General features: G+C 38.3%; 1 protein-coding gene across 2 annotated transcripts; it reads left to right on the top strand.

Moving 5' to 3' along the window:
- The first annotated feature begins 15,174 nt into the window (after nt 1-15,174).
- LOC121913755 (homocysteine-responsive endoplasmic reticulum-resident ubiquitin-like domain member 2 protein) lies at nt 15,175-24,829 on the top strand. Of its 2 annotated transcripts, none has more exons than XM_042436549.1 (9): nt 15,175-15,271; nt 15,773-16,099; nt 18,003-18,080; nt 20,749-20,859; nt 21,049-21,182; nt 22,467-22,580; nt 22,680-22,967; nt 23,243-23,357; nt 23,830-24,829. In XM_042436549.1, exons 2-9 carry the CDS (start codon nt 15,953-15,955, stop codon nt 23,995-23,997), a joined length of 1,155 nt encoding a protein of 384 aa, XP_042292483.1. In that variant the 5' UTR covers nt 15,175-15,271; nt 15,773-15,952; the 3' UTR covers nt 23,998-24,829. The 2 variants fall into 2 exon arrangements, with proteins under 2 accessions (XP_042292483.1, XP_042292482.1); XM_042436548.1 differs by having other exon boundaries at nt 20,746-20,859.
- The last annotated feature ends 391 nt before the right edge of the window (nt 24,830-25,220 follow it).

Below are 25,220 nucleotides of genomic sequence, written 5' to 3'. Positions count from 1 at the left end.
CTCCTCACATCATAAAACCTGTATTTCATATAGAATGATTTCTGTCATTGTTGTAGTTGCCTGCAGCTATTGATGAGATGATTAATCCTATTCTCTTTCATTACAGTTTGCTGATACCTGTAAATGATCAAATATTTCATGTCAGTCTGCATCTTTCATTCACATTGAGAAGCAGAGGTATAACTTAGTCATAAGAACCTGGTGACTCCACCTGACAGAGATGTTACTGCAGAAAGATTAGTCTCACACAGACCTAATGACGCACATCACATCTGAAAAAAATGTATACTTGGTGAGGCAGAAAGGCAGGTGAACAGCAGGAATGTGAAATCCATGCTATGCTGGATTAGTGAAGCTCTCTTCAATTTTCCTCTGTAAAAGGAGACATAGTCTTGGTCTGCCTGCAAAATTATTTTAAGTTTCTACTGCAACAGATTTAATTCTCCACGTGTTCTGTGCATGTGGTTAATTTGTTGAACAGGAAGTAAATAATGCATCCCCCCAAAAAACCAAAGCATGGTATGTCTGATGAATACCACACTCTCAGAATGACACAAATCCACAGTCCACCCTTGGACAGGTCAGGGATAAATGCAGGCTGCAAAAGATCTTCTGCGTCACTGAATGAGCACCAACAACTCTGATATTTTGAATGACCACCCACTCCTCTGCATGCAACACCCTCTGACAGACACATTCATGCGTATGCATACGAACACACACTCTGCATAAGTACATGCGTGCTCTGTTAGACTCCACAAATCAGGGCTGGAAGTAAACATCAAATTGAGAGTAATGTTTTCCACTGAAAATGTCATTGCTCTTTTTTTTCAGATTCTATGACTAGTATTCTTCATCAAGATGCAGGGAGCTCCTCTGTGTTGGAACTTCATTAGGAAACATGTTGTCACGGTAACTGAGTCTGACATTATGGAAGAACCCTATGCTTGTGATAGCTGTGTTGCTGTGTCAATGTATTGTATATGAAGAGTGTGAACTGTGCAATTTCTAATAGTGATGCACACACACACAGAATTTCACTACAAGCATGTTTATGATAACAAAACATGATAAGATGTAAATACAAGTCCTTTAAACAGTCGGAACAACTGTACAGAACTGATAATTGATTGTTTTCATAATTACACCGAATATCTGATTTCATTTTGCAACTAATACAACTATGCCCTGCTGCATACATTATGCTTCTTCAAAAACTGAACTCCCATTCAGTCTAACTGACTATTTCCTTTGTTGATGGCACTGTGCACACATCTATTTTGTAGGATCATTTACCATGACTTGCAAGATCAACAGGAGGTCCTGCATCAAAAGGCACTGCTCCTGTGTAGATGTGGTCTTAAGGGGGAAATAGAAAATGGGCCCATGCATCTCTTTAACTGAAAGGTCAGGATGAGAAATAGGAAAAGCAAAAATGAATGCAGTCAAAACGGAAGCTGTATGCGTTTGTGAGAAACTCAGACAAGGAGTACACAGGGTCTCTGCGGTGTTGTGATTACAATGGCTTGCACTGGCCATCAGTGTCTGGTGGAGCCTGAGCTTCCGGCAGCAGCTCCATACAGAATACTAATGCTGCAATTAGTGTAACCCAGCAACAGGAAGTTGGCTGCCCTTGAGGAGAGATGGGAGAATGGAGCTGAATACATCGCTGTGATACTGACAAGCTCTAGTGGCTGCTGTCAGGTGGCTCATGCTCTCTGCGAGAAAAGGCTAGAACAGCAGGGCAACGCGGAGGGACGGACTGACCGAGACGGCTGCAACAAGGGGGAGGGGAAAAGGTCATGTCAAGGTCAAATGCTGCAGAATCATTACAGGTTATCCCTATGACAATATAGAGAAAAGCCACCACTGAATGTTCTCACCTCTGTTGAAATGCTGTCCTGGCAGGTTCTGACCCTGCCTTTGCATTCAGAATATGTAATCTAACAACAAGAAAAGTTGGGGAACTGTACTGAGTAGTCTCCTTCTGCAGACTGAGGCAAGTAGCAGTGCAACCAGGAGTTGCAAAAAACTGAGGTGGCAAGTCTCCATTTTTACCTAGCAATGTAAGAGGTCATCAGCTATTGTTTTATGTGACTAGTCAGCCCATCCTCCCCAGGAATACGTCCATACTGGAAGATTGTCCCTCACGATTTAAAGGACCTGTATACTTTGTCAAAAGTACTTGTTGGACTGTTGGATAGCTTCAGAAACCCCCTCCTCCCCACACCTTTCCAATGTCGGATTAGGGGGGCTGTGTTGGACCATTTTTGTAACTTTCCAAAACCGATGATCCAACACACCCACCTTACGCTGTGATTGGTCAGCTGTGCAGAGGTTACAGCTAGTACCTCCTATAATAGCTGACAACATGTTGTACGAAATAGCTCTGATTTTATGTAAACCGACCCTAACCCTAACCCTAACCCTAACCCTAACCCCTAACCCTTATATGCAAAGCCAACGTTCGGTGCCAAGGAAGGCGGTAGCATGCCCTTTAAGTAGAGGTGCATTTTACCAAAGTTTATTTGCCCTAACGAATCACAATCTTTCCCTGACCCTAATCATAATGTAATTTCCATTCACAGATATTAAAGAAAGGGAGAGTTTCAAAAACGCTTGCATTGGATGTAAAAAAAAACAGATTAAATTGCAATTTTGTTTTCTCTCTGAATCGCTGAAGAAATCAGGTGTGGGCAGCGAGATCTTGAGCCAGGCAACCCCACTATGTCAGTTATACGTATATCATGTAGTTAACTTTCATATAGACAGGAGTCATACTGTGGACTTCCGTAGTGTAAAGGACCATTAGGAATAACTATCCAGAAAACAACTTGAAGATATCGGATGGGAGCTTGCTAATTGAACTTAATGGTACCATTTGTGACTCTGCAGAGTGCATCAATTCAACCTGCTTCTGCCCTCTCTAACATCTCAAGTGGAGTTAGACTATACGTGTCCTGCATTCTGATGAACGTGTAGCTATGGAAACTCGTCCTCGAGTGCTAACTTGTTCAATACAACACACTTTGAGCATTGCACAGCACTCTCACTTAAGTGCAGTTTTCCGCTTGAATTGCTTATTGCAGAGACCTTATCCCAATGCTGATTGACAATTAAATGATAGACACAGAGTCTGTTTTCAACAGTTCTGGCAGGGGTTTTTTTTCTGAATGAGCAGTCAAGCCCATTGACAGTGCTGACATTTCTGAGTCTGTACCTTCATTCATGTTTTGTTTCTTGGCTTGTGGAAATGAGGAGGACTAAGAAAAGGGGAGGTTTATCGGTTGCCATGCCTCTGACTACCAACGCACTTATTGCTTAATTTAAGCTTTATTTTTGCCTTTTGGTGGGATGACAGGAAAACACACTGTATTGTAGTATTATTCATTTAATCAAGCTGTGGGAGGAGGATAGCATAAATGGCATGTGATCTGACAGAACATGGTTATACAAGAGCAGCAATTTATGACAACCCTTGGACATTCATGACACTTTTTATAATTTTTTTATACTTTTTTTTAATACACTTTTACATATTCTATCACCGGTCTCCTACTGTTCCATTTAAGATGTGTAAATGTACTTTTAATTAAGATTTGAAGTGAATTCAAAAGTGAACATTAAGAGGGAAATATGATTTCCATGCCTGGTTGTGGTGTCTAAATCCTTTGCTCAGTATATGGTACTTTCAAGGATAATACATTTCATTGTTGCATGCTGTCCAAGCTGCCAGGTCCACCACAGGTGCCTGAGGATATGTTGTGATGTCTAGGTGTTGATATGTGTTTCCTGCTGAGGACTAAAGAGGGCTGGAAAAGAAAAACTATTTCACTTTGGTCATGCTAGGGGACCCTGATTTGCAGAGATTGTGGTGCAAGAGCAACTAGTCCAGACAAATTGTCCCTCAACTGAGGAACAAAGTAATGTTCAGAAAAATATGTATGCGAAACAAGTGATCGGGAAGTCACCCCAAAAATTACCTGTTGCACTCAGTTGCCAGAGAAGTGTGTGCAAAAAAAATACAATAGTTACACCTACTGCTGTTCACCAAGTAAAAATTCACATGGTATCACTGTAATGTGCAGTAGAGCTGCAACAATTAGTTGATTAATTGATTGTCAGAAAATTAGTCTGCAACTATTTTGATGATCGAATAATCATTTTAGGAAAAAAATAATGACTGCACACTTACTCCAAGCCACATAATTTAATAAGGACAATGTTACAATCCTTCTCAGATCTTCCAGGTTTAAAATGATTCATTGATGTTGCTTTCTAATAGCCTTGCACCTACATGATATGCGTGTAATTATTCCCCTTCAGTGAATCATCATTTTAGTCATTTCTTTCTAAGAAAAATGCCAAATATTTGCTGGTAGCAGCTTCTTAAATTTGATGATTTGAAGCTTTTCTATGTCATATATTACAGTAAACTGAATATCTTTGGGTTTTGGACTGTTGGTCAGATGAAACAAGCAATTAAAAGACATCACTGTGGCCTCTTAACATTAGTCTAAACAATTAATCAACTAATTGAGAAAATGTGTAATACTGGTGACATATTCAAATTGGTTGAAAAGACTTTTTAAAGTATATATTCATATTTTTTTAAACCTATGTTAAATACAATAGTTGCATGCCCATATTTACACTGTCAAACAAAGAGGTTTATTTTACAAAGTTAGCCTTTTTATTACAAAATTTCCTCTTTGCGTTTCCCATCACAGCTCAGCAAGGTCTGAGCTGTGATGGGAAATTAATTGATCCTTTAATTTAGTAGCTTTATAATTGTGATATCAGACTTATTCTTGCATAAGCATGCTGTCAGCATGTTTGTCTAAAGTATTGTTCTGCTGTTGGTTGTGTTCTGTGTTCTGGATGGTAAAACAAAAGCTGGCAAAATGGAACATCTACTGTATTTTAGTGAGCTGTCATGTTCTACCAGCCAGTATCCTTAAAAATATCCCAACCCATCACTTTTATTCTCCTATCCTCCAAATATCTAAGTAAATACCCCTTTTAGTAAGCTTGTCAATTTGAGCTCTTTTCTTTTCTTATATAAAAAGACACCATTTGTTTCATGTCTTTTCACTAGATCTACGTAAATGAGACACCTACTGTATGCTATTTTCACACAAAACATCTTGTGCTGCACGTTATTCTTTTTTTAAAATTGCTGATTTCCAAGTGCTATTTCAAGTTATTGTGGGTTCCATTTTAGATCACAGTGTCCTATAAATACATGTTTTGAAAATGAGCTACTGGTTGCACACCACCAATAATTATCCTTGATGTTGGGAGTGGATTCCAGGGACTATTTTTAGTTGGTGCAACTAATAATTTAACTGTGTAGGGAGCCATTTTCACTCACAATGCCTCTGCCAAGATGTTCCTGCTTCAGCAGTGCACGCCCAGTATCTGTTGAGTACACTATTCATGGTTTGTATGGGACCATTAGAAGCTTGCCAGAAATAAAACTAACACAAGGCTGTGTTACACCCACAGGTGACACATGCATCAGTGATGGGCCCATTGTGGAGACATGGTAAGGGGTCATCCTGCCTTTAGTATAAACTAACAACCCACCACAGGATGATTAGTTAGACAAATAACATTACTGTGAATCAAACTTCATGGGTGGTTTACCCTCTCATCTTCTTCAGTCATCACATTCATTTTCAGCACCAGTGGTAGGGAATACTTTAGCCAAATAGCATGCAATTGACCTTGCCTAATTTTTATATATTTCCTTCCTGCTAGCAGAGACCACTTACATATATAGGAAGTGGTTGAGTCACGCTTATTGTCTGATGGCTGCCTTGATTCATCCTCACTCTTAGTTCACACTGGTGCACAAAGAAAAGTTATGGCTAATGGTGTGGGCACCAACAGAAAAATACCAGTAGCATCAAGTTAGCAAGTGAGTCATAAGAACTTGATGATACACATGCAGGTGAAACCAGAGTAAATGGCATATGTAACTCTCAATGTACAGTTTGTGCAGATACTATATTTACTGCATATAGATAAGTATGCATGCATTTAACAGAACTCAGAATATGAGTTTCCCTCCTCTCTCTCTCTCTCTCTCTCTCTCTCTCTCTCTGTATCTCTCTCTCCCTATGTCTCCCTCTCCTTCCGCCCTCTCCATCAGGAAATATGTTTATAGAGCTCCAGTAGAACCTGTTTCCATGGGGACTGCTGTCTTTTAGACTGGCTAGACGTGTGTGCGTAAGACATCCATGCAGCTCTGAGAGAAAAGTTTTCACTTTGATACTTAGCTATTGACGCAAGATGAAATGCTCGGGGCAATCTTAAAATTTCACTCCAATTAATAAATGCCCCATCATAACAGTACCAATTGAGAGTTTTAACAGGAAAGCTGACTGCAAGAGGGCTGTAGAGTGGTTGGTGCACATGGTTAGGCCAGCTGCTCCATCAGAGAAACAGTAAATGCATTCAGTATTATATGAACATCCACCTAAAGGCAAAACAATCCTTTAATAAGTGTGGTTGCATCCATCTGATGCTATGTTTATGCAATGTGTAAGAATTGTCTGCTGCAAAAGTTACAGCAGTTCTTCACTAACTTTGACTCTGTAGACAAGAGTTCCATTGACTGAACTGAGCTTGAAAATATATATTGTTTCACCGTTGCTATGATTTATATTGCACAGGAGGTTTAGGTGCAGGAAATGTAGGAATGCTGCTCCTCACAAGTCAATTAGCCTCTTGATGTTAGTATAAAAATGAATGCATACTGCCACCCAGTGTAAGCAACAGGTTTGTGGAAAGGTGTGACTGTATGACTCATGAGTAAGTGTGCTTGTCAAATTAATACTTGATGTTTTATGATCAATGCAGCACAAACACCTCAAGTCAAACATAACCGTCTAGCCATCACTGACTTGAAATGTTTTACATCATTGGAAGAATGTATGACATAGGTTACGTAATTTCATTTAGATAACTGTTTTTCTCAGTGTGCTGTTGATCACATTCGTGCACTGGTGTGTTTACACTTATCTAAATATGTAGCATACAGATAGCTGCACGGACACAGTGAGTCACCCCCGCTGCAGGATATTCTGCTAATGGCCCCAAACAGTGAAGGAGCTTACTTATTATTACGGTATAATTAAGGGTGAACAAACTTGACTTGATCTTTAATACAATGGAAACAGAAGTTCAGGCGCGCAGTTAAATGCTCCTCCTTCCCCTCCCTGACTTTTTTTTACGGCAGTGAGTCACCAATCGTAGGCACCCGTGATGGATTACACAGAGGGGGCACAAAGGTTTCTGAATCTATTCAGCACAATACAAATGAAAATACAAAACTGACAGCATTGACCAATAGTTAACTGCTTTCTTTTATTTGTTGTGACTAACAATATTCCAAAGGGCAAAAACAATAAAGGCACTACATTCACAAAAACCTCTCACATCTTTTCAAAAGGATTTGACAGTTTTATTAATGTCATTGTGATTTAAAATCCTGAGTAATACATTAGGTTCATGAAAGGATACATGAATGGATAAATAGATAGACTGGGGAAAATTCAATTCAGTTTACTTTACTATATTTTCCAAAGTAGAAAAACATACATTTCAATCATTACAATAAACCACTGAGAAAGATTTTTAAAAAAAACATACACATACACAGCTGGCATTAAATAAAACCATCCATCCATTAACACACTATAGCATCCTAATGCCATCGTATCTCTGTGTTCTGCTCTTTCCATACACGTCAGAGGTGAGCAGTGTACAGGAAACCCTGAAAAGACAGACCTTGACATCAGTTGAACTGAAATTGACGTACAAGCATATAACCCTGAGAGTATAATTTATGACATCGTCAATACAGAGCTCTGTCAATACAGTGCATCATCTGTCAAACGATGACTAAGATACCTGACTGTAGAAAAAATTTAGCCAAAGCTTCTATGTATGTAAACTTTGCTTGTTTACCTCTTAAATCTTTTACTGTGCGGCAGGAGCAGATAGCACTGTGATCATGCACTCAGGCAGAATACCTGAAATATAGAAAGTAGAAAAGCAGTAAAACAGGATGTTATTACTTACTTTAAGTGTTTTTTAAGGTGCCATGTATAATATTAAACATAAATGTTGTCATTGCATGTATTATAATGTAATCAGTTCTTTACATGCAACAAAGACATCTCATTTTCTTGTACTGCAGTGTAATTTCCACATCCAGGATTTTAGCAATACTGAAGGCCAAATGAAGAGCAGGCTATAGATGTCTGGCAACCTTACTTCTTTCTAACTCCACACACATTGATTTTTTTTTTGTAGCCTTCATCCTTCGCTGACATTTCCTTGAATTTTTAGTAGATTTTGCGCAGCCACAAAATGTTTGACACTACTTTTTTCTAAAAAAGCAGTGCAGTAGTACTTCCTAGTACATGTAAACATATTTTGATATGTACAACTGGTTCACTTTCACTTTAAATTTAAACCTAGTTTGAATTTCTTTTTTTAGTCTGTAGGATAGGTGGATCAATCTAAAGGCCCAGATCATATTGTTGACGTTTCAGTTGGTGAAGGATAAAAGATGTACTTGACTGTATTCAAAGACTTAAGATATTGAGTATGAGCTTGTTTGTTTTATATGTGGGATAAAGGTGTACTGTCTTTTTTGTTTTGTATGTGTTTTTTTTAATTTGTCTAGTTTTGTTTTCCTGTCTTGTTTTGCTTTGTCATTTGGATTGCCGGTTTCTGTTTTGTTGACGAGGGAAGTGTAGATTGCATGTTTGAGAAATGTAAATACAATCTTTTTTTGGTGGAGTTCATTCCATTGTGGAAAAGACGTAAATAGATAGAGAGCATTGAGTCATAGAGCACAAATGCAATTTAACACATGAAGAAAATCAAATTGTACCCTGATCTTAAAATCAAAGTGTGTTACACCCCTAGTTGTTACTGCTTAATTAAAACCTCCTCCAGCCTCTGACCTTTTCACATTAGTGAGTCACTAATGTAGGCACTCATTATAAACAGAGGGGGCATGAGGGTCTCTGAAGCTGTTCAGCCTAATAGAAAAGGAAAACTCACAGCATTGTTGAATAAATAACAGCTTTTTATTTGCTTTGACTATTAATTTGTGAAAGGTCAAAATTTACAAAAGCAATGAGAAAGCAACACTGAAATAAACCGTCTCAGGATTAAGGATGGTGTACGTCTTCTGCATTTTCTGTCTGTATTTGTTTGTTTGTTTGTTTGTTTTAATGAAATCTGTAGCTTTTTTTCATACAACAGAATAATTGATGACACATTTTTTTGTATATCAGAGAGAAGGAAAATGAATGACCCCAGCTCAGTATATCTGAAGACGTTACATTGCCTCCTCATAGCACCGGGGTGCAGTTAGACAAACTGTGAGTGTATATGAAGGAAAGAAATTAATCATTAATGAAATGCATCACCTGCTGTAAAACATTCTTCAGGTATGTATGAGGAAATACATATCTGCCTCCTTCCATGGCTTTTCTTGTAATGTGCATATTATAGTGTAGTGCAGCCAGATTAACACAATTTTAACCCCTTGCTAACAAGCTTTCCAGCTACTTACCCTTGACAAAATTATTTTATATTCTTCTAAATTTCATATATATGTTGCAGTTTCCTCCCTGGAGGAGGACATCCCCTTAAAAAAGTGGCATGACATATAGGGTAACCTCCTACAAGAAGCATCCCTCTGCACGAGTATAGGCCACAGGAAGGTTTTTAGAGCTGGCTGACATTTTACAGGATGAGGGAAACAGCAGAAAAAGACTGAAGAAGGAGCACCTGTCATACAAAATGTAGCTCAAAGTGTTTTACATTAAAGAGATAAGAAGAAAAAGACAGATATTAAGAACTTTAAACAGGAAACATGCATAGATTAATAGAAGGCAAACAAGAAAAACAGTGCTTTGCATTAAAAAAAGAGGACAAGAATAACTTAAAAAGGAAACACGGCTAAAATTCTTAAGTAAAGCATATAATCAATCAACGAAATAAAATAAAAGTGCCTTAAAATGGAATAAAATGTCTTAGAGATGGTGGGATATGGTGCACAAGAAATGGTGCGAAATGGTGCTATAGAAAGGCTAGATTAAAAGATGTTTTTAGGTGTCGTTTAAAGGTTTCAACCGAGTCTGTCTCTCTAATGTCTTTAGGTAAAGTGTTTCAAAATTTGGGAGAATATTTGAGGAAAGCTGTATCTCCAGTTTTCTTTTGGGAAGGGTTATGGGTATCTAGCAAGAGCTAAAGGCTCGTGAAGGATCATAAAGCAACAGGGAGTCTGTGATTTAGGTTGGCCCTAACGCAATGAGAGCTTCATAAACAAGTAGAAAGACTTTAAAAACGATTCTGGAAGACACGGGGAGCCAGTGTCGTCCAGCTAAGACTGGTGTGATGTATTTTGTCTTTTTTGTTTTTGTTAACAGTCTAGCAGCAGAGTTCTGAATAAACTGTAATCTGTTAATGGCCTTTCTAGGAAGACCTGTAAAAAGTGCATTGCAGTAGTCAAACCTACTTGAGATAAGAACATGAATTAGTTTTTCTGTGTCTTGAGTTTGGAATGGTTGAACCTTGGCAATATTTCTGAGATGAAAGAATTCTGTTTTGGTCATTTTGTTTATATGGGACCTGAAATCCAAGTCTAAATTGACTCATAGGCTTGTTACCTCTGGTTTGATCAAGGGAGTCATTCCTTTTTGCTTTGGGGCCAATTAATAGGATTTCTGTCTTCTCCTCATTTAATTTCAAAAGGTTATTACTCATCCATCCATTGATTGCAGACAGACAGGCAGTCAGGGAATTTAGAGCATCTGGATCGTTTGGTACAATTGATATGTACAATTGTGCGTTGTCAGCATAGCTGTGGAAGCTAACATTATGCTGTCTAATGACATCACCTAGTGGAAGCATATATAGTGAGAATAGCAAAGGCCTAAGGCAGCTCCCTTGCGCAACACCAGAAGTTATGTCATATTTCAAAAAACAGAAGGTCATAGTTCATATTCATATGTCATATTTCTCTGACACATATTCTCCAAGACTAATGAAAAATTCCCTTCCTGCAATGTATGTCTGGAACAAAACACATTCTGAGAGGCCAACCCAGCTCTTGAGGCAATTTATGAGGATTTCATGGTCAATAGTATCAAATGCTGCACTTAAATCAACAAGAACCAGAACAGATACTTTATTAGCATCAGTGCTAAGTCTCAGATCACTAACTATCTTAGTGAGAGCAGTTTCTGTGCTCTGAAACGCTGAAATTATGTGTCTGATAAGGGTCTGCAATTGCTTATAAGTACACAATCTAAGTTAGGTTTCTTCAGTTGAGGTTTCCTAACAGCAGTTTTGAAGTCATCAGGAAACACTCCCGTTTAAAGGGATGTATTAATGATATATATGACTGTGACTGAGTATGGAAGGAACAGGGTCAAGGTAACAAGATTTACTCGTAGCTACAATCCTGCAAAGTTCTGAGTTTGAGATGCTAGAGAATTCTCTCATTGTTGATTGCCTTTCACAAGGTTACCGGCAGAGTTCTACTTTCTAGATTTCCTCTGGAACTTTCAGCCACACCCCATGGCCTTCATCAGTGCTCACTTTTCATGGAGAGTGAAGAAGTAGTATTAAGAATTATAAATAAGTAGTCCCCTATTAAATACAATAAATACAAATATAAAAAATACTCCAGGAATAAATGTAATGAACAAATGTACAAAATATATACATGAAGTATAAGGGCAAATTTTATATGATTACAACTGTGTTATATTGTCAGTCATTCATTATACACCAGTTATGGATGATTTACAAGAATATTTTTTGACAAATATATTGACACATAAAAATGTATCCTTATCCTAATCCTGTATATAAATTTAAAATTACATTATAGTGTGTTATAAAGCAGTTTTTAATTGTTTATACGCTGCTTAAAAATCCTAAATGGAGGTTTAAAATAAAGTCTTAGCAATTTCTTGTTCAGAGTAAATAAATAAATAAATAAATAATATGGTTCAACCATTTTAAAGCCAACTGAAAGCAAAATAGATAAATAGGGAACATTCACTGAGAATCACTGATCGATAATGTTCTTTCACATCGCTCCCTAAATGCAAACACAGACACAAACAAAACTTTACTTATGTACTTTGCACAGAAACTAACTGAGTTCAGTTCAGTTTTGAATAAAACCCACTTCCCAGAACCTGTGTGGCTGCAGCATGACCCGGTTGAACAGAGCAAACATAAACACAATGACAACAGCAGGAGCATAGACACAATCAATGAGCTTAAAAAAACATCCTTAAAAACACTCCAAAAAAAGCTCTTAGTAGCTTGTCTACTAGTTATATATCTGAAAACATAATTTTCCGTGAGCATGGAAAATTACATCAGAATTTTTGGTCAATGCTGACCTCATTTCAGCCTCTTCCACTTTTGAATTCTCATAAACAGTGGCAGCAGGTCGTAAGCGTCCCATTTTACAATATGTCTCACTGCTAAATTGAGGCAAAGTGTGAAAAACAGTTCTTTGTAAAGCACGGTAATAGATGGATACGCTCGCAGGGAGAGGGAAATGAAAGAAATTGGACATCTCAACTGCAGTACCACTAAATGAGACACGTGGACTGCTGCTACACTATATCCTCTCAGAGAAAGATAGCTGGCTGTCAAAGGTGTTAACTGAGTGAGACAAACATGATGGACGTCAGAAGGAAAGTACTTCATCCTCCTGATGAGGGGTGCTTTTTTTATTGCAGGATGTTTTTATATGGTTGTATAACCCGCAAAGAATGGGCAAGCAAACATTCAGTAGGATATGATTCACCAAGTGCTCATTCTTAAAACTGTATGTGAAATAGCAGGCTTTAAGAATGTGTGTGTGAGAAATACCAAAACATATTTGAAAAAAAGCAAAGCAGCAACACACAGCAACTTCAAGTCCCAGAGCTCTGGTTCAAGAAATTCATAAATCCTGCTATCGTACCTGCTTTATAGCCACTTTTCAGGGTCATGTGGGGCCGGATCGCATTACAGCATACACTGAGTGAAAAGTGGGGTGCATACTGGAAAGATCACATATTTATTACAGGGCTAACCCATATTGACAGGCAAGCAAATTCACATTCACACCTATTATGTTTGGACTGTGCCAGGAAACTGGAGCACCTGGAGGGAATCTGGGTCGAGAAGTGATGTATCACTCAGAGGTTAAATCATATAAAACTAAGCTTCCATACAGTCCAGGAAATACACATTGCGGATGTATTGGTGCAACTTATTGTGTAATTGTGATTGCTTTCGAAACAGTTGCACTCTTTTGTCCCCTCAAAACCACAGCGGAATCACATATGATGGATGAATCATGTCGTGCTCTTGTCTACTCAGGAAATAGTAACCTGGAACTTTTGTTACACAATGGCTTGCAAGGTCTCATGAGTTTTATGAATCAAGTGAAAGTAGGCTATTTCATTTTTAGAGGAGATTGAACACATTTATTATCGATTTTTCTGTAAGAGTTATGACAGGTCACCTCCGGTTATTTTTTTATGTGCAGTACTTCATGTTATCCATGGATTTGATCATTTTTTCGAGCTTTGATGGTATAGATACAACATACATACATACCGTAGATAAAAACATCAAAAATGTTTTACAATAACTTAGTGTGCTGTGTCTTTAAGTTCATATGTTTCTCCATACTGGACAGCAGCTCTCAAGATGTGCGCGTATTTTCAAAATTAAAGTAGGCATTTCAGACCTGCCTCCACTTCCCAATGGATTCAGGAATTATTTATTTCCTGTATATTAACCTAACAATTAAAACTAAAATTATCATATATTAGTGCATATGAAAAATAGTGATGAAACACTAAAAATAATACACCCTCCAAGCTTTGCTAATGAGAAATGTAAATCAGGTGTGTCAGGTCAAAACAGTCAAAAATTTCCTCACTTCATTACATCAGTAAATAATATATTTGTGTTATTAATAATTGATCAGTTGATCATTTTTTCTGTTATATACCAGCAACCATGACCTGACACAATTTTATCAGCTGCTCCATAGTCATTTGTGGTTTAAATGTGTGAAAGGTTACAGACTGCAACTTTAACTGATAAAAAAAAATAATGTTTACTATATCAAGTTTGCACATACTCTCATGTAGGTAGAGCCATGTCTGTAATTTATAGGTCACTCTGAAGTTTATACACATCAAAACAATGTCCTGTTGTGGGATTTGTATATTACTTATTGTCATGAATTAAGAAGGATAATAATTCTAGAGAAAACTAGAGAGGCAAGGGTGTTACACTGTGTCACCACTAGATGTCGTTCAAATTGAATCATCAGACTACAAAAGACTCTGTCCTATGAAGTTGTGCTGCACATCCCAGTATATCACTGAATCAACCAATCATCAAGTTAATACACTTAATTACATGCTTGTGCTTTTATGTTTTACCTTTATATAAGGCCATAATCATATCATATCACACATTCTGTATAACTTATTATCTTATGTTGGCAAATGTTTTGGGGGATTTTTTTTGTTGCACTGAGCAAAAGGAACAGCTTTGACACCCTTGCACCTGAGGCTGAGCTTAAGTACAATTTTGAGGTACTTGTACTTTACTTGAGTATTTCCATTTAATGCTTTATATTTCCACTCCACTACATTTATTTGACAGCTTTAGTTACTTTTCAGATGAAGATGAAGATCCACATCGGCAGGGGGTATCGGTTATCTTTAGGCAGAAACCTTTACACTAATGATGTCATATATAATAATATATCAGTCAGAGGGACTAAAATACTACTTTTACTGCAATACTTTAACTACATTTTACCACTAATAGGCTACTTATGTACTTTCACTTAAGTTGCTGTATTGGTACTTCTTCCACCACTATACCTCTTTGCGTGCTACAATCACTCGAATGTATTGTAACATCACTTCAACCATTGTTGATTTAATTCCATCCTTCATTTTGTATAGCTATTCCCAATCTTGTTCTGTGCATTTTCCTTGTGCTCAATAAATAAATAAAAAACTTCTTCCATCACTGTTTAGTTATGGACCACATTGGCCTCTGACCAGTAGGTGGCGGTAATGAGCTGTAATACAGGATTTCAACAACCTCCTAAAATAAAGCGAAGAAGAAGAAGAAGAAGGCAGGGCTTGGAGTTGCAAGTAGGTGATATCTCGGCCACTGGGAGTAAACAAGGAAGGTAAACTATATACATCCGTATTCAATTTGAATGTCTTCATAATACTAGATCGTTTAGATCTGACTAGCTAATTATGCGAGCTAACAACTCTTTTTCCTGCTCGAGTTGAGTAAAATTAATAGCAGAAAACCTACAGATGCTAATGTTAGCTTAGCTAGCTAGGTGTTACAGTCACAGTAGATATCCCTGACCGTTTATCCTATAACGTTAACTACGTGTCGTTATCTCTCTGTCCCTTTTTACGAGTTTTTTATAATGTCATAAGAGTACAGAGTTGTCACGAAACATTTCTCCTGTTAAATGTGTTTCTTAGCAACTACGTTCTGCTTTTTGTTTGTCAGATATTATTAGCGTTAAATTAACGTATATATTATATATGCCAAACTTGCTTGCAGCTCAGATTACTTCGATCGTCAATCATGCAAACGTTATTAGGGTTAAACTGATCTCATGTGTTGCTTTTTTAGAATAAACACTTTCCTTTCTCTCCTCATGTTATAGCTGCTTGCCGTCTGTACAAAACTACAGGAAACACCTTGCATATTGTGCAATATTATATAACATTGCTGTGATGGTGCCGGAAACCCACTAGAAAAGGATAAGGAGAACAGCTGCCAACACTCCCGACAGGGTGGTCCAGATCTTTTCTTGTTTGCCATTGAAGACAAATGGTTTTGAGTCATGGATCAAGGTGTTGTGGACAGTCCTGTTACCCTTGTCATCAGGGCTCCCAACCAGAAGTACAATGATCAGACCATCAACTGTTTCCAGAACTGGACTGTGGAGAAACTCAAAGCCCACCTGTCCGACGTATACCCGAGTAAACCTGTGAGTATTTCAGTCCAATCCATACACAGCAGATGCGAACTTGAGAATATGAATTAGATCATGTGTTCTGAGATATTATATTATTCCCTATTTCACCCTACTTTTCATTTAAGCCACTTAATCACTCTTTGTGAATTACTTACTTAATTACTTGTTTGTTTTTGGCTATATTGGACAGTTTGTCAGCATAGTGTGGCAGAAAAGGTGTGGGGAGAGAGACAAAGACAACAGAAACATGCAATTAATGTTCCCAGCCCAAAACAACATCAGTAACATCAGTTGATATAGATGTCCTGTATGTATCCTTGAAGTTTGTACAGTGAGTATAGTGAGTTTTGTAGGACGATTATTTTCTCAAGTGATCATGTTTGGTCCATAAAATATCAACAAGAAAAATGTCACTGTTTCCCAGAGCCCACAGTGACATCCTCAAATGGCTTGTTTTGTCCACAACAGTCCACAACCCAAAGATATTCAGTTTACTGACAGAGAAGACTACAGAAACCAGAAAATATTTACATTTAAGAAGCTGGAATCAGAGAATTTGGACATTGTTTTCTTAAAGAATGACTCCAAACAATGAATAAATTATCTAAATAGTTGCAGATTAACATAATAGTTTGCAACTAATCAACTAATCATTGCAGCTCTATTTGAGATCTTCTATTATTCTCTCTTTTACCCTACTTTCCTGTGTCATTTAAGCCAGCTAATCACCCTTGTTGAGTTACAGTTTGTTATTTTGGCTAAACTGGACAGTTTGTCAGCATAGTGTGCCAGGAAATGTGTGGGGAGAGAGAGACAGAGATAACAGAGACATGCAACAGAGGCTCCCTGCCCAAAACAAACTATTAACAAATTACATCAGTTGGAAGCAGCAGGATGCCCTCTGTGTGTGTGTGTGTGTTGGCGTTTATAAAGGTTGCACAGTTCAAATCTAGGAAGTGATTTGGGTAAAGATGCGATCAGACATTGTTGACTGTTTAAATGTCGGACCTACAGTTTCACTCAGAACTAACAAGGAAGAAGTGGAGCTGGCTGGTAATTTAGACTGTATTTAGCTGCAGTAAACATTCTCCAGTTGAGCATTTCTTGCTGTTTGAAGTCTTCCAAACTTCCTCTGTGAATCACAACATTGTCAAATAACCAAATAAAGTGACACAGACCATTAACCTTGTTCTATTCTCTATGGTTGATTTCCAGAGCCATAGTAGCTGAAAAAGCCTTATAGTCCATGGATTTGACGTCACAGTGAAAGGAGGGCGTTGAGATTGCTGCTGTATTGTGCTGCTAATCTGACTTTGCTTCCTTTCCTCCGCTCAGGACTGATGTAATCATTGTAAACACACAGAGACAAATTGCTCCCTTGTAAAGCGGTTGAGTAATCTCAGCAAGGGCAGTGCTCCTGTTTGTGTGTAATTTAGTGGACATTAGGCTCCGCATATTCAACAATGAGGCGGCTTGATCCCAGAATAGACGGCGCTCAGTTGCAAGTTGGCCGGGATTTAAAACAGACAATTTAAATTCCTGAATGGCTGAACAGTGAATGTAGGGTTTAAGAGGACAGACTCTGACCTTGTTGCACTGCCAGTTTAATCCGTCGTTAAGACCCACTTATCCCAATTGAGGTTACTATGATCTCATCCTCATTACACACACACACACACACACACACACACACACACACACACACACACACACACACACACACACAAAATCTCTGCCTTTTGATGCCCTGATCTACATTACCAAGATGTCCTCATCGAATATATTGTTGTCAGTTCTAACTAGACATGTTTAGAAAGGGCAAACAAACCACAGTGAACTATATTCTTTACAGTGTCGCTAATATACAGGTTCTCTCCTCTGACCCTGTTGTTGTTATAATGTTTTTTTTTTTTAGAGCTCCAAAGACCAGAGGCTGGTGTATTCTGGGAAACTGCTTTTGGATCACTTAACTTTAAAAGATGTGCTCAGAAAGGTAAGTTCTATCTATTGTTGCAGCCTGACTTTCCTATTTATCAGAATGATTCTATTTTATTCATCATTATGCTGAGAAGAAGCACTCGAGCTGCTTGTTTCCCTGATTTAATCAATCAACAGCATACAAACTGAACACTGTATGGCCATAAGCATATGGACACCTTTGTTTACATACTTTTGTATGTGGTCTGCAGCTGTTTTTACATTATTTTGGCCAGGCCTCTTGGTTCTAATCAAAGGAAATCTTAATGATACAGCATAAAATAATTATATTTTAGACAATAGTGTGCTTCCAACTTTATGTCAACAGACCCCTCGCTGTTTCAACTTAATGTCCCCATTCACAAAGCAAGGTCCATACAGAAATTGTTTTCTGAGTGTTTCTGTGGAAGAACTCGACTGACCTCCACAGAGCCTGGACGTCAACTCCATCTAAGACTTTTAAGACAAATTGGACTGCAAGCCAGGCCTTGATGCCCAATATCAATGCCCAACCTCTCTAATATTGTTGTGGCTGAATGGGAGCAAATCCCTGCAGCCAGGTTCCAAAATCTCATGATGAGCTTTCCCAAAAGAGTGGAGGCTGTTATAGTAGCATGTTAATACCTGTACAGTTTTGGAATGAGACGCTTGACAGTAGCACAGGGGTCTAATGTTCAGGTTAGGGCTGCAGCTAACGATAATTTTCATTATCAGTGAATCTGTCTATAATTTCCTTGATTAGTCGTTTGGTCTATAAAATGTCAGAAAATGGTGGAAAATGTCTCCCAAATGTTTCCCAAAGTCCAAGATGATAAAATGTCTTGTTTTGTCCCGACCAACAATTGTGACTTCTTCTTACTCTTAAGTGTTTTGATGAATCATATTTATTTGTATTTGAAAGAACATACTGTAAGGTGCTTTCGGTTCTTGCTTTTGGTTCGGTTAAAACGAACTCAGGTCCGTTTGCCCGGTTAATACGGTTCATTTGGGCCGGTGTGAGAGCTCTCAGTTGAGCCTTGGTGCGGACCAAACAACTATACCGAGACTGCTTGAAAAGGTGGGTCTCGGTCTGCTGTCAAGAGGATTCTGGCGCAGTTCGTTTGTGGTGTGAAAGAAAACGACCCAACCACAGGATTTTATGGTGGCAGATATGTGAGCATTATTTCAAAAGCTTAACTACTAATAAATCCATCTGCTGATCGTGAATTTTGTTCAGGAAGCAATCTCATAATTGATCTGTATAAATCACGTATATATTTGTGCAAATCATTTGGTAACCATGGAAACATGTATGCACGTCAGCAGTAGTTTCCCTGATTAGTAGGTCAAAAGTTGTTAAAACTGCTGTGCTTATATCTTACTCCATGTACTTTGTCAGTTCATTAAGTCCATTAAAAAGTGTGTGACAGCGATCCCACAGTAATAAGCCCAGAATCACTACTGTACAGGATGCCTCTTTTTTTGTCCTGTCTCTCCCTCTTAGTCATCATTCATAACACGTTGTCAATTTGCATTCTAATAATACTAATAATACTTATAATCAGTTCTTCACTAACTCTTTGTGACACCAAAGAACATAAATATACACATCAGAAGCATTAAAGTGCCGCATAAACTTCTGTCACTCACCAGAATTTGATTTCCCCACATGGGTCCTGATGATGCACTGATGATGCAGGATGACAATCGATAATACTGTCCAATCAACCTGTCAGTTTGTATAACTTCATGTTTACTCCTCTTGGTTCATTTGTAAAAAGACAGGAACCGGACCAGGACTAAAATGCAACAATGTGTCATTTTTTCACCCTTGGTCCGGACCAAATGAACCGAACTACAGGTGTGAAAGCACCCTTAGACTTTAAATGTGGCATACTTGAAAACCGTAACATACATCTATAAGAACCTCCAACTGCACCATGTGCACTTTAAACTGGGCTTTGTATTTAACAGTTGAACAAATGTGAAGTGTGACAGATGAAAAGAAAACCAAAGAATCCTGCACACTGTCCATTACTTACTTTAATAATACAATGTTTTTGGTCCCTTTATCAGGGAAAATTGAGTTGAAAAGGACAATGTTCAGGATTCTTTGGTTTTCTTTTCAAGTCAAGAGTTATTGATCCAACACAGCTGCCACTAAGACTTTATGGTATGTAGGAACTTTTTTGAAATTTCGACATCCATTCCAAATAGGAACAAAGGAAACATGAATGGACAAGTGTATTGCAGCCATTATGAGAGAGTTTGTGTTGTTTTTTAATTGTTATGTTTCTTTGAATTGATTTGATTTTTTAAAATGTTTGATTCCCTAATTTGCTGTTTATTTTGTACCTCATGGCCACAATAATATTCACAATGAAAGTAATGTATTTTTAAAATGGGATTTCAGGTTTTCCTATAATTGGGTGTTATTTTACTGAGAAAATCAATCGGGTATGTTCAGTGTTGTTACCTGTTTATCAATATAACATTTACCAGTGTTACACAGATACTATAAAAATAACTCATTGTTAATTTCAGTCATTAAAGAAAATCCAAAAAGTAGATGTAGAAGTTTTTTTGAAGTTTTCTGCGTTGGTTAAATGACGCAATAGGTTGCCTTTCAACTTTCTTTTTTTCCCCTTTGAACATGAGTTCATGAGACTGTCTTTGATAATGAGCTGCATTGGCTTCCACAGCAGGATGAGTACCATATGCTCCATCTGGTGTGCCCCTCCAGAACCCCTCCCAGCTCCCCGAAGCCCCCCCGCAGCCACGGTAACAAGCCTCAGGAGAACTCAGCCGGTCCCGCGGTGGGTCACCCACACACACTCCTCACACCTTTCCATTCATTTCATCACGACCTCTTTTTGTTTCATCATCCACCTCACTGCTGTAATCTGCACCTCCCCTGAGGATTTAGAAAAAAGTCACCTGCCTTTCCCCTCATGACTATAACTATAAATCGTCACTAATATTCAGAACTTCTTTTCTGGCTACAGGCACCTCAAAACGCTAATAGTCCTTCCGTCTCTGCTCAAGATGGCCAGTCGTCTACAGCAGAGAGCAGTGATGGGCTCAGGCAACGGGCTGGACCCTTCCCTTACCACCAGATGTACCCACAATTTATGCACAGGTACAGTATCTGTGTCAGAGGAAGTTTGATCAGTGTTATAGTGTATTTTTTTAAATATTTTTTTTATATTAAATAAAATCAGTCAATCATAATGATTGTGGGGACGCAGTTTTACTACAGCAAGCAAGAAAAGAAGATAATATATAATAAACAAGCACACAAAGTGTTCAAACTACAACATATACAATCACAAAATCAAGAAAAATCCACCGACAAAAAACAAGTCACTACAGCAACTAGAGAATATGACATGGATTAGTTTTATATAAATAATCATATATATTCTACATGTATAATACAACCAAAGTCCAAACCTTGTTTAGTCATTATTTGGCCTTTATCTTGATTGTACAAACAGATTTTAGAATTTATTAATGCCACAACCACAACATAACATAACTCCTCCTTTTTTAAGCCCACAATTGTTCACATTTTTGGCTAATTGGCTAATTTTAACTGGTGTTAAAAGTTTGCCAAATTAGCTATGAGGAGTTCCTGTTTGCTGTTCACTTGTGGATGTACAGACAACTATCACTGTATTACTTTGATACTAAAGAAAACTTAACAATGTGATGATTCTCTGGCAAGTTCTGTAGTTTTAGCAAGTGTCTTTTTTTTTTCCTCTGATTTTTATGCAGATTCATGGACGTTTATTCATGATGGACATTAGAGATAATAACATAATCAGACAGTGTCGGTCACAATGAGTCTAAAATTATCTTTATCATGTCTGTATGTTCAGATTTGACTGAGTTATGACCTTGAGAAGGAGAATAATATTACACTGAAGTAGGTTGGTTTTAAATAAGTGAACATTTATTTAAAGTAAAAGTGCTGCTTAAGTTAAATGGACCCTGCAATTGGCGCAATGAGAGTCTAGTCTGCTAATTCGTGCCTGACAGAAAATGAATCTTAAAATATGTTCAGATTTTAGAGGATGTAATTAATATTTTCCTCATTAATGATGCATTATTTCACCCACCCGTAACCCATCCGCTATTAATCAGAATGTTAATTTTTATGACTCGGCCCGCCCAATCCGCAGATTAACCGCAGTGCTCGTGGATATAACTGTGATCCGCACATCACTATCCCATGAGCCACGTGTCACAGCTCCAGCTGCTGACAGCAACCACGTCAGCAGCCTCATGTCTCTCCCGTCACGTCCTCCTCCCTCGGCCCACCCCTGGTGTAATGAGTGCACATAGGGAGACGGGTAGACAGATGTATGTGTGACAGGTCTTATGTTACTGATCTTGTAATGGAATGTCTCTTCTTTTCCAGCTGGTCTCAGTACTCTCAACAATCAACTCCTCCCACAAACATGCCCTCTTATTACAACCCCATGACGCTAATGTGGTGGCAGCAGCTGTACGCCCGGCAGTACTACATGCATTAGTAAGTCTCGTCATGTTTCTATCTCTTGATCTCTGTCAAATATTCACTGAACTTCTGTAACATCGTGACAGCTAATTTTCAATCTGTGTCTCCCTCCAGTCAGTTACTGGCTGCCTCCTCTCAGCACCTAAGGCCAGACCAGCCCCTGACGCAGTCTAACCAGCCCGATCCTCTGAGCCAGCGACCTCAGGTGGATCGCCGTGGCAACCCAGAGGTCCAGATGAACGCGCAGGGAGGGGAGATCCTGAACGAGGAGGAGCTGAACCGGGATTGGCTAGACTGGGTGTACACATTTTCACGTGCTGCGATTTTACTCAGTATAGTCTACTTCTACTCGTCCTTCAGCCGGTTTGTCATGGTGATGATGGCCATGCTGGTGCTTTATCTGTGAGTGCTCACGTTATTCTACTCATGAGTTATTTGGCAGTTTGGGATTTATCAAAACAGGTCACACGTAATCAGTTTCTCTTTATTATAACATTGTAAATTGAATACATTTGGCTTTTTTGGAAAGTTGGTCAAAAACAGGCCATTTGAGTTCTTGTGTAAGGCATGTTTCATCATTTTTGACGTGTTAGGGACTAAACAACTAACCCGTTAATCAAAATTATAATTGATAAAAATGAGTTGTTTCTAATGTTGTTTTTTGTGTCTGTCTGCAGGCACCAGGCTGGCTGGTTTCCCTTCAACCTGGAGAATGAGCTCCAGCTCCCAGGAGACAGAGCCAATCAGGACGATCTGGAGGGAGAGCTACAAAACCACGACTTACAAGAAATGGTAGCTCCGTCTCTCATCCATATCCAACTTATCAAGAATTTTGCCCAGGACTGATGGGAATTTTTATCAGTGAAGTTTCAGTGTCTATCTCATTACTGAATATTCGTAGAATAGTTCCACACACAGATAAGAAAAAGTGGAACTCTGTTTCAGGCGATCCTACAGTGAAATAATCCAAAACAAGAAATTAGACTCTATATTATATTGGTTGCAAATATAGCTGAGATTGAAAAAGTGGCAAAAACTAAATTAAAACTGTTTTGAGTTTTTCTGATAGCAAAAGGTGATGTAAAAAGGCAAAATTAAAAACATGTTTTAGCTTACAGAGAAACTTCATTGGGAACAAAATGGACTGTGACTCATGTTTACACAGTGGATATCTCATTTCACAGTCAAATATATCACAAATGCACCACGTTAGTGTGAAACATTCTGTATCTCATTTGATTGTCCTCTCATATCTCCCGTACAGGAAGGAGTTATGGATGACGGCTCAGATGATGACGGTGAAAGTGGAGAGGAAGGCGCAGAGGACCCGAACAGTGTCCCCCACACAGGCTTCCTGTCCTCCACCTGGTCGTTTATCATAACCTTCTTCATGTCCCTCATCCCAGAGGGACCGCCAAATGCTGCTAACTGAGCCACGAGACACCACAGTTCTCCACAGGAGCACATTCTTTCTTTTAAGAGGAGGACGGATATCCTACCTGCTTAGGGAAACTGTCTCTGTTGCAGTGCAGTGTTATAGTTTCCCACTAGTCTAAGACTTTGAGCTGCAAATGCAAATGACTGATTTAACCTGAAAAGCGGAAAGTGGTCACTTCAAATGGACTGTTTTTCTTTGTCTGCACAAAGACAGAAAGAACTGTCAAATGACAGGAACCTTAGTTGACCTGCTATATACAAGGATTGCTAGTGATGCCTTGTAAACGTAGTCAGAATAAAAAATAGTGTCTGCCAATGCATTGTTTCTGTAATTTATAAAATAGCGACAGCAGCCGCATTTATAATATTGAACAATATTTACAGCACTAAATGTGTTTAACAAGCGGAGTCTGTTTTTTTTTTTCTTTGTGAGAAGCTGCAATACTTGTTGAAATAGTTTCGTTTCAATTGTAATTTTTTTTTTGTAATGCTGGTTGTATCCGTATAAGACATTTTAAAAAGGGCCACTTTAGTCCAAAAGGTGAACTACAGCAAATATTCCTGAATATCATGTAGCATCTGTTGAAATTTATGTGAGTGATTCTGATCTGAAAGGTGAAAAAATGTGTATAAAACACATTGTGTATTGTTGTGAAGTGTATCCCAGAGTGACGTTACTGCTACTGAAGAGTGATTTGGATTAATGTACCACTAATTATTTCAGTTGGGATTAAATTGACGAAGCGTCCAGCAGGCAAAGAGAGACTTTTGTATTCCTTACTGTTAAATAAAAACACTGCCACAATGCAGAGTTCATGTCGGAGAAACCATACGCCTCTTGAGTTTGTGAAAATGGCTACTGCTGTTATATATAAAATGTATTGTGCATTAATAATATCCACGTTTATTAAAAAATGGATTCATGATAATGTAGGCATGTGGTTTTAGACAGGTGATATTATCTTTCCCTTCAGATTCTCACTTAAGCAACATATGATCACAAGTACAGACTTGAGTGTTGTGGGCCACAGAAAGATTGTTATTCATTCATGTTGTGGGTGCACATATCTTTAAATCAGCTTCTGGATAAGAAGCATAATTAAAAGTTGTAGTAGAGGCTTTGGAAGTAAAATCTACACCATACTTTGTGCCTGTGATTGGCTGGATGATCTTGTAGTCTCTGTAGAGCATAAACAACATCAGTGTGTGGAGTGCAAG

This window comes from Thunnus maccoyii, chromosome 15, assembly GCF_910596095.1.
Source record: "Thunnus maccoyii chromosome 15, fThuMac1.1, whole genome shotgun sequence".
Taxonomy (NCBI): Eukaryota; Metazoa; Chordata; class Actinopteri; order Scombriformes; family Scombridae; genus Thunnus; species Thunnus maccoyii.
Note: the sequence above shows the minus strand (reverse complement) of the source record. Positions and strands in the feature narration are given on the sequence as shown.

Coding starts and splice junctions, on each gene's coding strand:
- LOC121913755 (XM_042436548.1), top strand. CDS start 15,953: ATGGATCAAGGTGTTGTGGACAGTCCTGTTACCCTTGTCATCAGGGCT. Junction 16,100..18,002: donor ACGTATACCCGAGTAAACCT/GTGAGTATTTCA, acceptor TTTTTTTTTTAG/AGCTCCAAAGACCAGAGGCT. Junction 22,968..23,242: donor GCCATGCTGGTGCTTTATCT/GTGAGTGCTCAC, acceptor GTCTGTCTGCAG/GCACCAGGCTGGCTGGTTTC.